Below are 13645 nucleotides of genomic sequence, written 5' to 3'. Positions count from 1 at the left end.
AGCACAGTGGTGTACAATAAGGGAGGAGTCCATGACAGCATTGGTAGGAGTGACTACCACACAGTCCATTTGGAGACCAAGTCCTGTCTTCATGTTGAGGATACCCTCCATCATGTTGTGTGGCACTACCACCGTGCTAAATGGAATAGATTTCGAACAGATCTAGCAACTCAAAACTGGGCATCCATGAGGCGCTGTGTGCCACCAGCAGCAGCAGGATTATATACGGTCACAATCTAAGGCTTCATGGCCTGGCATAACACCCACTCTACTATGTCCACCAAACCAGGGGATTCAATCCTGGTTCAATGAAGAGTGCAGGAGGGCATGCCAGGAGCAGCACTAGGCATACCTAAAAATGAGGTGTTAACCTGATGAAGCTATAACACAGGACTACTGGTCCATGCCCAAATGCAGCAAGACCTGGACAATATCCGGACTTGGGCTGACAAGTGGCAAGTAACATTCGTGCCACGCAAGTGCCAGGCAATGACCATCTCCAACAAGAGAGAATCTAACCTTCACCCCTTGATATTCAATGACATTAGCATCGTTGAATCCCCCACTATCAACATCCTGGGGGGGAGGTTTCCATTGACCGGAACCTAAACTGGACTAGCCATATAAATATTGCAGCTACAAGAGCAGGTCAATGGTTAGGAACCCTATGGCAAGTAACTCACCTCCTGATTCCCCAAGCCTGTCCAGCATCTACAAGGCACAAGTCAGGAGTGTGATGGAATATTCCCCACTTGCCTGGATGAGTGCAACTCCAACAACACTCAGGAAGCTCGACACCATCCAGGACAAAGCAACCCATTGATTGGCACCACATCCACAAACATTCGCTCCCTCCACCATTGATGCACAGTAGCAGCAGTGTGTACCATCTACAATGCAGTAACTCAACAAGGCTCCTTAGACAGCACCTTCCAAACCCACAACCACTACCATCTAGAAGGACAAGGGCAGCAGATAGATGGGAACACCAGCACCTGGAAGTTTCCCTCCAAGTCATTCACCATCCTAACTTGGAAATATATCGCCGTTCCTTCACTGTCGCTGGGTCAAAATCCTGGAACTCCCTCCCTAACAGCACTGTGGGTGTACCTACACCACATGGACTGCAGCAGTTCAAGAAGGCAGCTCACCACCACCTTAAGTGCAATTAGGGATGGACAATAAATGGTGGCCCAGCCAACGAAGCCCACATCCTATGAGTGAATTTAAAAAATTTGCATGCAAAACAGCAGAAGTAGCATGAGATAGACAGAGCTAAGCAATCTCACAACCATTAGATCAGTCATAAGATCTGAAGTCCTACAACATCAGTCGTTAATGGCGGTGGACAACTAAACAACTAACAGGAGGATGAGACTCCACAAATATCCCCATCCTCAATGATGGGGCAGCCCAGCACATCAACGCAAAAGACAAGGCTGAAGCATTTGCAATCATCTTCAGCCTGAAGTGTCGAATGGATGATCCATCACAGCTTCCTCCGGAGGTCCCCAGCAACATAGGTGCCAGTCTTCAACCAATTCCATTCATTCCACATGATATCGAGAAATGGCTGAAGACATTGGATAATGCAAAGTCTATGGGCACTGACAACATTCCAGCAATAGTACTGAAGACTCAGGAACACAGGATTTAGGAGCAACAGTAGACCATTCAGCCCTTCAAGACTGCTCCACTATTCACTAAGATCATGGCTGATCTGGTTGTGGTCTCAACTCCACTTTGCCATCTGCTCCCCAGAACCCTTGACTCCCTACTCTAAAACAAAATTTATCCAGCCAAGCTGTTTCGTTGGCTGGGCCAGCATTTATTGTCCATCCCTAATTGCCCTTGAGAAGGTGGTGGAGAGCTGCCTTCTTGAACTGCTGCAATCCATGGGGCGTAGGTACACCCACAGTACAGCTATATTCCAGGTATCCATCCAGCAACGTGGAAAATTGCTCTGGTATGTCCTGTCCATAAAAAGCAGGACATATCCAATCTGACCTATTATCGCCCCAGTCCACTCTTGATCATCAGAAAAGTGATGAAAGATGTAGATGACAGTGCTATCATGCAGCACTTATTCAGCAATAAACTGCTCAATGACGCTCAGTTGGGTTCCACCAGGGCCACTCAGCTTATTACAGCCTTGGTCTAAACATGGACAAATGAGCAGAACTCGACAGGTGTGGTGACAGTGACTTCCCTTGACATCAAGATAGCATTTGACCGAATATGGAATCAAGGAGCCCATCTGACTTGGAACAATATCACCATTCCCTCACTGTCACTACGTCAAAATCCTGGAACTCCCTTCCTAACAGCACTTTGGACTGCAGCAGTTCAAGGTAGCAGCTCACCACCACCTTCTCAAGGGCAATTAGGGATGGGTAACAAATGTTGGCCTAGCCAACGACGCCCACATCCCCCAAAAGAATTTTAAAAACAAGTAGAATAAAAAGTCTATAAACCTTACACCTAAAAGGACACCCATTAGTAGCAAGGAAGCTCAATGTGACCCACAGGCAAGATGGCACAAAACATTTAATAGACAATATAGATATTTTGGCAATAAAAGTTTGAGGAACAAACCCAAATATTTAATGTTATGCTTAGTGAAGACTCTAACCTTTGCATAGATTTCAAATGGGCAGAATCATATGTAGGTTCCAAAGGTGTTTAAAACCAGAGTTGACATGAGACAAGAAAAAATGCAACAAAATATGATCTGTATGCGCTGCCTTGAAGGGTAATGACAGGAAATTCAATAGTAATTTTCAAAAGGAAATTGGGGAAAGAGTAAGGGAATGGGATTAACCGAAGAGCTCTTTCAAAGAGCCAGCATAAGCATGATAGGCTGAATAACCTCATTTTGTTTGTAAGATTTAATGTGTTGGAAAGGATGGTACAGATTACAGGCAGATCAGTACATGAATTAAGTTTTCTTCAATCCTAATAAAACCAGCAATAAAGTAAAAACCTTTTTAGGAACTTGGAATTGTTAGAGCAAATGACAACATGCTCCAAGTCACATTGTAATCCAAAAAAAGAAATTGGCAAATTATCAATTTCAAGCTGCAAGTCCTCCTGTCCAAAAGAGAAAACAAGTTCCACCCAATGAAGACACATAGTGGCTTTCCTCTCTCTTCACTGTCTTGTTATTGGGCTACATACTTTCTGCAGTCTGCTTACCTGCCACTGCCATTGCTGCCCAGCCATCACCACCATTGCCAACCACCAGAAGGCAAATAAGTAGCCTAAAGCATAGCTTTCTATCTGCATTCAAGGGTCCCGGAGTGCTGATTACTGCCTTCCATGGCAGAGAAGTATAACTAGGCTTCAACACTTCCTGAAAAAAGCCAATGCACAGCCCAAGCAACTGACAAAACGACTGCAAAAAATAATTCCACAGTCCCATCTTGATATCTCAAACACATTGGACACATTCACTGAAACTTCAACACAAGTGGCTGCTGATTATGGCTCTAACACCTCCCCCACCTCTTCATCAGGACAACAGTAATATTCTACAAAGCAGATTTGTCCATCTTCATTTCGGATCATGTATTGTAAGGAGAGAAATCCACGGTTATCTGTGCGAAGCGAAACTTTACAGGAAAGGGCCAAGGCCTTAGTAGATGGTTTCAGTAATGAAATTTTATACCTGATCAAAAGAAAACAAGGTTATATTTTTATAACACAAAATGACAGCTATTGCAGTAACATAGTGTGGTCAATGTGTCACCTCACCTATTGCATTGGGTCTGGTTGCAATGGAAAGCCTCAATCATATCAGAATCTTTCGGATAATCACAGTGTGTGCTTCCAGCATTCCCAAAAGTAGATAACCTGAAACAGAAATGGTGCTTAAAGCAGTTAATGAATAACAACAGACTGGATGAAGAGGTGGGGCTTTTATTACATTTAATTAAGGTGAAGGAACAGAGAATTATATCTCCAAGTTTGCTGACGACAGCAAGTTAAGTAACACAGTAGACAGTGTAAGTGGGAGCAGTTGGTTGCAAAGGGACCTTGTGGAGGAGCAGAGCACTTTAGGAGCCGGTGGTCAGAAATCATCAAAGGCAAATGGACAAGGATAGAAAAATAATTTAAATGGCTGATGGAATGTTGGCCTTTTTCTCAAGTGGGTGGAAATTATACTAGTTTTATAAAGGTTAATAAAACGCTGGTTAAACCCCATCTGGAGAACTGGACCCAATTCTGAGCATCGCATCTCAGGAATGATATATTGGGCTTGGAGGTGGTGCAGGGCAGATTCACTAAAAACGATAGCAGGACTAAAAGGGTTAAATTATAAGGACATTGTGCACATGTTTGTATTCCCTCATGGATAGGAGATTAAGGGCTGATCTGATTGAGCTGTTTCAGATATTGACAGGATTTCATTGCGTAGACAGAAATCAATGTTTCCTCTGGTGAAGCACTCCTGAACAAGGAGGCAAAATTAGAGCTAGATTGTTTAGGGGTGATGTCAGGAAGCATTTCTTCAGACAAAAGGTAGTGGAAATCTGGAACTCTCCCCCAAAAAGCTGTTGAGGCTAGGAATGGGAGCTTTCATTGCATCATAGAATGGTTAAAGTGCAGTAAGTCTAACATCAGTGGTATGGAAAATATTCTGAGGGACAGGATTAATCTCCACTTGGAGAGGCAGGGATTAATCAGGGATAATCAGCATGGCTTTGTCAGGGGTAGATCATGTCTAACAAATTTGTTTGAATTTTTCAAGGAGGTAACTAGTTGTGTAGATGAGGGTAGTGCAGTTGATGTAGTCTACATGGACTTCAGTAAGGCTTTTGACAAGGTCCCGCATGGGAGAATGGTCAAAAAGGTAAAAGCCCATGGGATCCAGGACAATTTGGCAAATTGGATCCAAAATTGGCCGAGTGGCAGGAGGCAAAGGGTGATGGTCGAAGGTTGTTTTTGTGACTGTGACAAGTGGAGTACCACAAGGATCGGTGCTGGGACCCTTGCTGTTTGTAGTATACATTAATGATTTAGACATGAATATAGGAGGTATGATCAGTAAATTCGCAGATGGCACGAAAATTAGTGTTGTAAATAGTGAGGTGGAAAGCCTTAGAATACAGGACAAAATAGATGGGCTGGTAGGATGCGCAGAGCAGTGGCAACAGCACTGTGGGTGTACCTACACCACATGGACTGCAGCAGTTCAAGGCAGCAGCTCATCACCACCTTCTCAAGGGCAACTAGGATGGGCAATAAATGCTGGCCCAGCCAGCGAAGCCCACATCCCATGAATGAATAAAGAAAATGGAATTTAATCCTGAGAAGTATGAGGTGATGCATTTTGGGAGGGCTAACAATGCAAGGGAATACACAATGAATGGTAGGACCCTAGGAAGTACAGAGGATCAGAAGGACCTTGGTGTGCATGTCCATAGATCCCTGAAGCCAGCAGCTCAAGTAGATAAGGTGGTTAAGAAGGCATATGGGATACTTGCCTTTATTAGCTGAGGCATAGAATATAAAAGCTGGGAGGTTATGTTGGAGCTGTATAAAACGCTAGTTAGGCCACAGCTAGAGTACTGTGTGCAGTTCTGGTCGCCACACTATAGGAAGGATGCGACTGTACTGGAGAGAGTGCAGAGGAGATTCATCAGGATGTTGCCTGGGCTGGAGCGTTTCAGCTATGAAAAGAGGCTGGAGAGGCTAGGGTTGTTTTCCTCAGAGCAGAGAAGGCTGAGGGGGGAGCTGATAGAGGTATAAAAAATTATGAGGGGCACAGATAGGGTAAATAGGAAGAAACATTTCCCTCAGCAGCGGTGTCAATAGTCAGAGGGCAGAGATTTAAGGTAAGGGGCAGAAGGTTTAGAGGGGATTTGAGGAAATATTTTTTCACCCAGAGGGTGGTTGGTATCTGGATTCACTGCCTGAGGGGGTGGTGGAGGCAGAAACCCTCACAACATTTAAAAAGTATTTAGATGAGCACTTGAAACACCATAGCATACAGGGCTACGGGCCAAGTACTGGAAAATGGGATTAGAATAGATAGGTGCTTGATGGCCGGCATGGACACGATGGGCCAAAGGGCCAGTTTCTATGCTGTAAAACTCTGACTCTATAGCTGCAATTTTCCAGTCCCGGCAACATCCTTGTAAATCTCCGGTGTACCCTTTTTGGTGCAATTACATCCTATCTGTAATGAGGTGACCAGAACAGCACACAGTACTCAAATTGTGGCCTAACTAATGATTTATACAGTTCCAGCAGAACCTCCCTGCTCGCATATTCTATACCTCAACTAATAAAGGAAAGGATTCTATACGCCTTCTTTAACCACCTTATCAACCTATCCTGCTACCTTCAGGGATCTGCGGACATTCACTCCAAAGTCCCTCACTTCCTCTACACCTCTCAGTATATTTCCATAAATTGTGTATTGCTATGCCTTGTTTGACCTCACCAAATGCATCACATCACAGTTCTCCGGGTTGAATTCTATTTGCCACTTTTATACCACCTGACCAGTCCACTTATGTCTTCCTGCAGTCTACAGCTATCCTCCTCACTATCAATCACACGGCCAATTTTTGTGTAGTCTGCAAACTTCTTGATCATGCTCCCTACATTTACATCTAAATTGTTAATATATATCACAAAAAGCAGGGGATCTAGTACTGAGCCCTGTGGCACACCCCCGGAAACACCCTCCCAGTCACAAAAACACCTGTCACCAATTACTCTCTGTTTCTTTCCACTGAGCCAATTTTGTATCCAGCTTCCTACATTCCCCTGGATCCCATGGGCTTTTATTTTTTTTAAACCAGTCTGCCATGTGGGACCTGATTAATTCATACCTTTCTAAGTGACAGTTTATCCAGTCTCTCAGAATTGATTCCAATGATTTGCCCACTACCGAGGTTAGACTGACTGGCCTGTAATTATTCGGTCTATCTCTTGCTCCCTTTTTAAACAAAAGGTAAAACATTAGCAGTCCTCCAATCCTCCGGCGCCACATCAGTATCCAGTGAGGTTAGAAAACGATGGTCAGGCCTTCTGCTATTTACTCCCAGGCTTCTTTCAACAGCCTGGGGTACATTTCTTCTGGCCCTGGTGATTTATCCACTTTCAAGGATGGTAATCCCATTAATATTTCCTCTCTCCCTATGATTATCACATCCAATACTGCACGCTTCTCCTTAACTACAATATCTGCATCGTCTTTTATGGGCCCTACTCTTTCCTTAGTTATCATCTTACTCTTAATGCATTGATAAAACATCTTTGGGTTCACCTTGACTTTGCTTGCCAATATTCTTTCATGTCCTCTCTTTGCTTTTCTAATTTCCTTTTGATTTCACACCTCCACTTTCTATACTCCTCTCAGCTTTCTGTAGTATTGAGTTCTTGGTGTCTGACATAAGCTTTCCTTTTCTGGTTTATTTTACCCTGTAAACTCCTTGACATCCAGGGATCTATAGATTTGGCCATCTCACACTTTTTCTTTGTGAGAACATGTTTACTTTGAACCCCTTGAATCTCCCCTTTGAATGGCCCCCATTGCTCTGACACCGATTTACTTTCAAACAGCTGTGTCCAGTCCACTTTTGCTAAAATCACTCCTCAGCTTAGTAAAATTGGCCTTGCCCCAATTTAGAACTAACTGCTGTTCTATCTTTATCCTTTTCCATAATTCTGTTAAAACTAGCTGAATTATGATCACTACCACCAAAATGCTTTCCCACTGCCACTCCTTCCACCTCCCCAGCTTCATTGCCTAAAACTAAGTCCAGAACTGCTGTTACTTGCTACAAACTGGCCAAAAAAGTTCCCCTGAATGCACCTCAAGAATTCTGCTCCCTCAATTCCTTTCACACTAAAACTATCCCAGTTAATATTGGAGTAATTAAAATACCCTACTATGGCAGCCCTATTGTTTTTGCACTTCTCAGAGATTTGCCTACATATTTACTTTTAGACGTTTACAGCACAGAAGGAGGCCATTCGGCCCACCATGTCGGCGCCAGCCAACAAAGATCTGACTGCACTAATCCCATGATCCAGCGCTTGGCTCAAGTGAATATCTAAATACTTCTTAAATGTTTCGAGAGTTTCTGACTCAGCCACCCTTTCAGGCAGTGAGTTCCAGACTCCCACCTCCCTCTGGGTGAAAAAAATTCTCCTCAACTCCCGTCTTTGCCTTCTACCTCTTACCTTAAATCTATGCCCACTGGTTATTGACCCCTCTACTAATGGAAATAGTGCCTTCCTATCCACCCTATCTATGCCTTGCATAATCTTATACACCTTTATCAGGTCCCCTATCAACCTTCTTTGCTCCAAGGAAAACAACCCCAGCCCCATCCAATCTTTCCTCATAGCTCAGACCCTCCAACCCAGGCAACATCCTGGTAAATCTCCTCTGCACCCTCTCCAGTGCAATCACATCCTTCCTATAATATGGTGACCAGAACTGCACGCAATACTCCAGTTGTGGCCTAACCAGCGTTTTATACAGTCCCAGCATAACCACCCTGCTCTGTATTCTACGCCTCGGCTAATAAAGGCAAGTATCCCATATGCTGCCTTAAACACCTTATCTACCTGCCCTTCTACCTTCAGGGATCTGTGGATATGCACACCAAGGTCCCTCTGATCTTCAGTACTTTCCAGGGTCCTACCATTCATAGTGTAATCCCTCGCCTTGTTAGCCCTCCCCAAGTGCATTACCTCACACTTTTCCAGGTTGAATTCCATTTGCCACTGCTCTGCCCACCTGACCAATCCATTGATATCCTCCTGCAATTTACGACTATCCTCCTCACTATTATGTATACATAAATGATTTGGAGGAAAATGTAACTGGGCTAATTAATAAGTTTGCAGACGACACTAAGGTTGGAGGAGTTGCAGATAGTGAAGAGGATTGTCAACGGGATATAGATCGGTTGGAGACTTGGGCGGAGAAATGGCAGATGGAGTTTAATCCGGACAAATGCGAGGTAATGCATTTTGGAAGGTCTAATACAGGTAGGAATTATACAGTAAATGGCAGAACCCTTAAGTGCATCGACGGGCAGAGGGATCTGGGTGTACAGGTCCACAGGTCACTGAAAGTGGCAACGCAGGTAGATAAAGGTAGTCAGGAAGGCATATGGCATGTTTGCCTTTATTGGCAGGGGTATTGAGTATAAAAGCTGGGAAGTCATGCTGCAGCTGTATAGAACCTTGGTTAGGCCACACTTGGAATATTGCGTGCAATTCTGGTCACCACATTACCAGAAGGATATGGAGACATTGGAGAGGGTGCAGAGGAGGTTTACCAGGATGCTGCCTGGTCTGGAGGTTATTAGCTATGAGGAAAGGTTGGAGAAACTCGGATTGTTCTCACTAGAGCGACGGAGATTGAGGGGCGACTTGATAGAAGTTTACAAAATTATGAGTGGCATGGACAGAGTAGATAGTCAGAAGCTTTTTCCCAGGGTGGAAGAGTCAATTACTAGGGGACATAGATTTAAGGTGAGAGAAAAAAACTATAGAGGAGATGTGCAGCGCAAGTTTTTTTACGCAGAAGGTAGTGAGTGTCTGGAATTCACTGCCAGAGGAGGTGGTGGAAGCAGGTACGATAGTGGTGTTTAAGAGGCAGCTTGACAAATACATGAATAGGATGGGAATAGAGGGATACGGACCCCGGAAGTGCAAAATGTTTGTTGACGGGCAATATGATCGGCGCAGGCTTGGAAGGCCGAAGGGCCTGTTTTCTTTGTTCTTTATTTACCACCCTACCAATTTTTGTGTCATCCGCGAATTTCTTGATCATACCCCCTACATTTACATCCAAATAATTTACGTACACTACAAACAGCAAGGGCCCCAGCACCAAGCCCTGCGAAACCCCACTGGAAACAGACTTCCAACCACAAAAACATCCCTCTACCATCACCCTCTGCTTCCTGCCTCTCAGCCAAGTTTGGATCCAACGTGCCACTTTGCCTTGGATCCCATGGGTTCTTACTTTCTAGGCCAGTCTGACATGAGGGACCTTATCAAAAGCCTTGCTAAAGTCCATGTAGATCACATCAAATGCATTACCCTCATCAACACTCCTGGTTACCACCTCAAAAAATTCAAATTTATCAAACATGAACTTCCCTTAACAAATCCATGCTGACTGTCCCTGATTAATCCATGTCTCTCCAAGTGCAGATATATTTTGTTCCTCAGAATTCTTTCTAGCAACTTCCCCAACACCGAGGTTAGACTGACTGGCCTGTAATTTCCTGGTCTATCCCTTCCTCCCTTTTTTAATAATGGGACAACGTTAGCAGTCCTCCAGTCCTCTGGCACCTCACCTGTGGCCAGAGAGGATTTGAAAATTACTGCCAGGGCCTCTGATATGTCTTCCCTTGCCTCTCTCAACAGCCTGGGATACATCTCATCCAGATTCAAGACTGCCACATTTCTATCTGTGCCCTCAGCTCGTCTGCTTTATTTGCTATACTCTTTGCATTGAAATAGATACCCTTGCTATTGCCAAACTTTTTTGATTTTCTAACCTTTGTTTCCTCTGCCTTTCAGGCCCATCCACTAATTTTCTGCCTTCCATTTCTGATGTTGCCCCAACTGAATCTACCCTCAGGTCCCCATCCTCCACCAAACTAGTTTAAACCCTCCCCAACAACACTAGCATCTCTTATTTGCTTTTTCTACTGCCCTCTGAACCTTCTATATTCAGTCTGGTTCTCAATTGTCTCCACCAGACATTTGCCAAAAACAAACTTTTTCCATTTCATCCTAATCGTTATCTTTTTCGTCACCCAGGAAACTCTGAATTTGTTTGCCCTATCTTTCCTCTTTGTGGCAACATGTCTTGACTGAACTTAAACTCTCTCTTCTTTAAAGGCAGCCCATTGTTCAGTTACAGTTTTGCCTTCTAATCTTTCATTCCAATTTATCTGGGCCAGGTCATTCTCCCATTAAAGTTGCCTTTCCCGCAGTTAATTATTTCAAAATTCAAAACTGAGATTTGTAGGTGGATAAATAGAACGAAGTACAGATCAGCCACGGTCTAATTAAATAACAAATATCAAACTTGAGGTGCTGAGTGGCTTCCTCCTGATCCTATCCATAATGTCAGAAAGTTGAAGAAGTGTTAGGACCAGATTGCAATGCTCCTTTCTGGTCTTACATTAAGGCATGATTGAGTTCTAATTTAGCTCCATACCTGAAATAGGGTTTTTCGGGAGACATTGTGATCTGCAGCACCTCACTGCTCATATCAAGTTCAGCAAACGCCTCCCGCAGGCTCTCTGACTGGAGAATTATTTTATTTAGAACATTTGTGCTACAAAAATCAAAGTCAAGCGTTTCCTCTGGTTCTTGAGTCAGAATTTTACAGACAGTTACCACACCGCTCTCCTCCAGGAACAGTGTCAGTGGGTGGCCATATCCACGGTAACACATTCTTAGAGCGGTTGTCACGCCTACAGAGGAGAGAAACAAACCCAGTGAATGATAGCTCCATTTCAATGTTCTATAACAGGCTTGTCCAACCTTTTTGTGTTTGGGGTGGGGGCACATTTCAATTTGTCTCACACTCAGGAGCCAGTGAGCAAATTTTGGAAAGATAAGGGTGGCAGAACATTAAACATGAACTTCAAAAAAAAAGCTGACATAAAAGAAACAACTTGCTGAGCAAAATAAAAAAACTGATAAATTGATCATTAAAAAATAAATAATAAATAAAGACGATGATTCGAATATGAAAGGGTGAGAGTGAGTGTGCCCAACTCATTCCCAGTCTCAGGGGACTTACTGATCACCTTCACCCACTTTGAGAATGTGGGTGGGGTGGGGGTGAATGAGAACCCAGATTGGGGGGCGAATGCAAACTCAGATTGAGGGTGGGGCTGAGGGCGGGGGAGAACTCGGGCTGAGGGTGGGGCTGAGGGTGGGGCTGAGGGTGGGACTGAGGGTGGGGGTGAATGAGAACTCAAATTGGGGGTGGGGGTGAGGGTGGGGGTGAGGGTGGGGGTGCGGGTGAGGGTGGGGGTGAATGGGAACTCAGATTGGGGGTGGGGGAAGAGGGTGGGGGGAGAGGGTGGGGGGAGAGGGTGGGGGGAGAGGGTGGGGGGAGAGGGTGGGGGGAGAGGGTGGGGGGAGAGGGTGGGGGGAGAGGGTGGGGGGAGAGGGTGGGGGGAGAGGGTGGGGGGAGAGGGTGGGGGGAGAGGGTGGGGGTGAGGGTGAATGAGAACTCAGATTGGGGGTGGGGGAGAGGGTGGGGGAGAGGGTGGGGGAGAGGGTGAGGGTGGGGGTGAGGGTGGGGGTGAGGGTGGGGGTGAGGGTGGGGGTGGGGGTGGAGTTGAGGGTGGGGGTGAGGGTGGGGGTGAGGGTGGGGGTGAGGGTGGGGGTGAGGGTGGGGGTGAGGGTGGGGGTGGGGGTGGGGGTGGGGGTGAATGAGAACTCAGATTGGGGGTGGGGGTGAGGGTGGGGGAGAGGGTGGGGGAGAGGGTGGGGGAGAGGGTGGGGGAGAGGGTGGGGGAGAGGGTGGGGGAGAGGGTGGGGGAGAGGGTGGGGGAGAGGGTGGGGGAGAGGGTGGGGGAGAGGGTGGGGGAGAGGGTGGGGGAGAGGGTGGGGGAGAGGGTGGGGGAGAGGGTGGGGGAGAGGGTGGGGGAGAGGGTGGGGGAGAGGGTGGGGGAGAGGGTGGGGGAGAGGGTGGGGGAGAGGGTGGGGGAGAGGGTGGGGGAGAGGGTGGGGGAGAGGGTGGGGGAGAGGGTGGGGGAGAGGGTGGGGGAGAGGGTGGGGGAGAAAGTGGGGGAGAAAGTGGGGGTGAAAGTGGGGGTGAAAGTGGGGGTGAGGCTAAGGGTGGGGGTGGGGGTGAATGAGAACTCAGATTGGGGGTGGGGATGAGGGTGGGGGTGAGGGTGGGGGTGGGGGTGGGGGTGGGGTGAATGAGAACTCAGATTGGGGGTGGGGGTGGAGGGTGGGGGAGAGGGTGGGGGAGAGGGTGGGGGAGAGGGTGGGGGAGAGGGTGGGGGAGAGGGTGGGGGAGAGGGTGGGGGAGAGGGTGGGGGAGAGGGTGGGGGAGAGGGTGGGGGAGAGGGTGGGGGAGAGGGTGGGGGAGAGGGTGGGGGAGAGGGTGGGGGTGAAAGTGGGGGTGAGGCTGAGGGTGGGGGTGGGGGTGAATGAGAACTCAGATTGGGGGTGAGGGTGAGGGTGGGGGTGGGGGTGGGGTGGGGGTGAATGAGAAGTCAGATTGAGGGTGAGGCAGACAAACACTCCCCTCCCTCTCACTCGCGCAAGTTTACTCATCCTCGCTCGCCCACCCTCCCTCTCAGCCTACCTCCCCCGCCCACCTGCCCCACTCCCCCGCCCACCTGCCCCACTCCCCCTCTCTCTCTCGCCGCGCGCACGCACAGCTCATGCCCCGTGTCGCCCGCGTGCCCCCTCTCTTGCACGTGCCCCCCCCCCCGGCTCTTGCATGCATGCATACACACTCCACACCCACTTTCTCTCACCCACACATGCGCAGGTACCACATGCTCCCCCCTCGCCAGCACGCGCCCCCTCTCCCCCACCCGCGCGCGCACATACCCCATAACCCCCTCTCCCCCACCCGCGCGCGCACATACCCCATAACCCCCTCTCCCCCACCCACGTG

At 47.3% G+C, this 13645-nt stretch overlaps 1 protein-coding gene across 1 annotated transcript; it reads right to left on the bottom strand.

The window, feature by feature from the left end:
* Window positions 1-2872: 2872 nt before the first annotated feature.
* Window positions 2873-11501, bottom strand: rad1 (RAD1 homolog (S. pombe)). Its single transcript, XM_078537663.1, has 3 exons — window positions 11210-11501; window positions 3754-3852; window positions 2873-3667 (listed from the first exon to the last, which is right to left on the bottom strand). Exons 1-3 carry the CDS (start codon window positions 11446-11448, stop codon window positions 3481-3483), a joined length of 525 nt encoding a protein of 174 aa, XP_078393789.1. The 5' UTR covers window positions 11449-11501; the 3' UTR covers window positions 2873-3480.
* Between the last annotated feature and the right edge of the window lie 2144 nt (window positions 11502-13645).

The sequence above is a fragment of the Cetorhinus maximus genome, unplaced genomic scaffold, assembly GCF_964194155.1.
Source record: "Cetorhinus maximus unplaced genomic scaffold, sCetMax3.hap1.1 HAP1_SCAFFOLD_2768, whole genome shotgun sequence".
In the NCBI taxonomy this organism is placed as follows: Eukaryota; Metazoa; Chordata; class Chondrichthyes; order Lamniformes; family Cetorhinidae; genus Cetorhinus; species Cetorhinus maximus.
Note: the sequence above shows the minus strand (reverse complement) of the source record. Positions and strands in the feature narration are given on the sequence as shown.

Bases quoted from the DNA above. Each gene is read 5' to 3' on its own strand.
- rad1 (XM_078537663.1), bottom strand. From the start codon at position 11,448: ATGTGTTACCGTGGATATGGCCACCCACTGACACTGTTCCTGGAGGAG. The intron at 3,853-11,209 runs GTATGGAGCTAA...TTTCTGTTTCAG, and splicing joins CCCGAAAAACCCTATTTCAG to GTTATCTACTTTTGGGAATG. The intron at 3,668-3,753 runs GTGAGGTGACAC...TCTTTTGATCAG, and splicing joins AACCAGACCCAATGCAATAG to GTATAAAATTTCATTACTGA.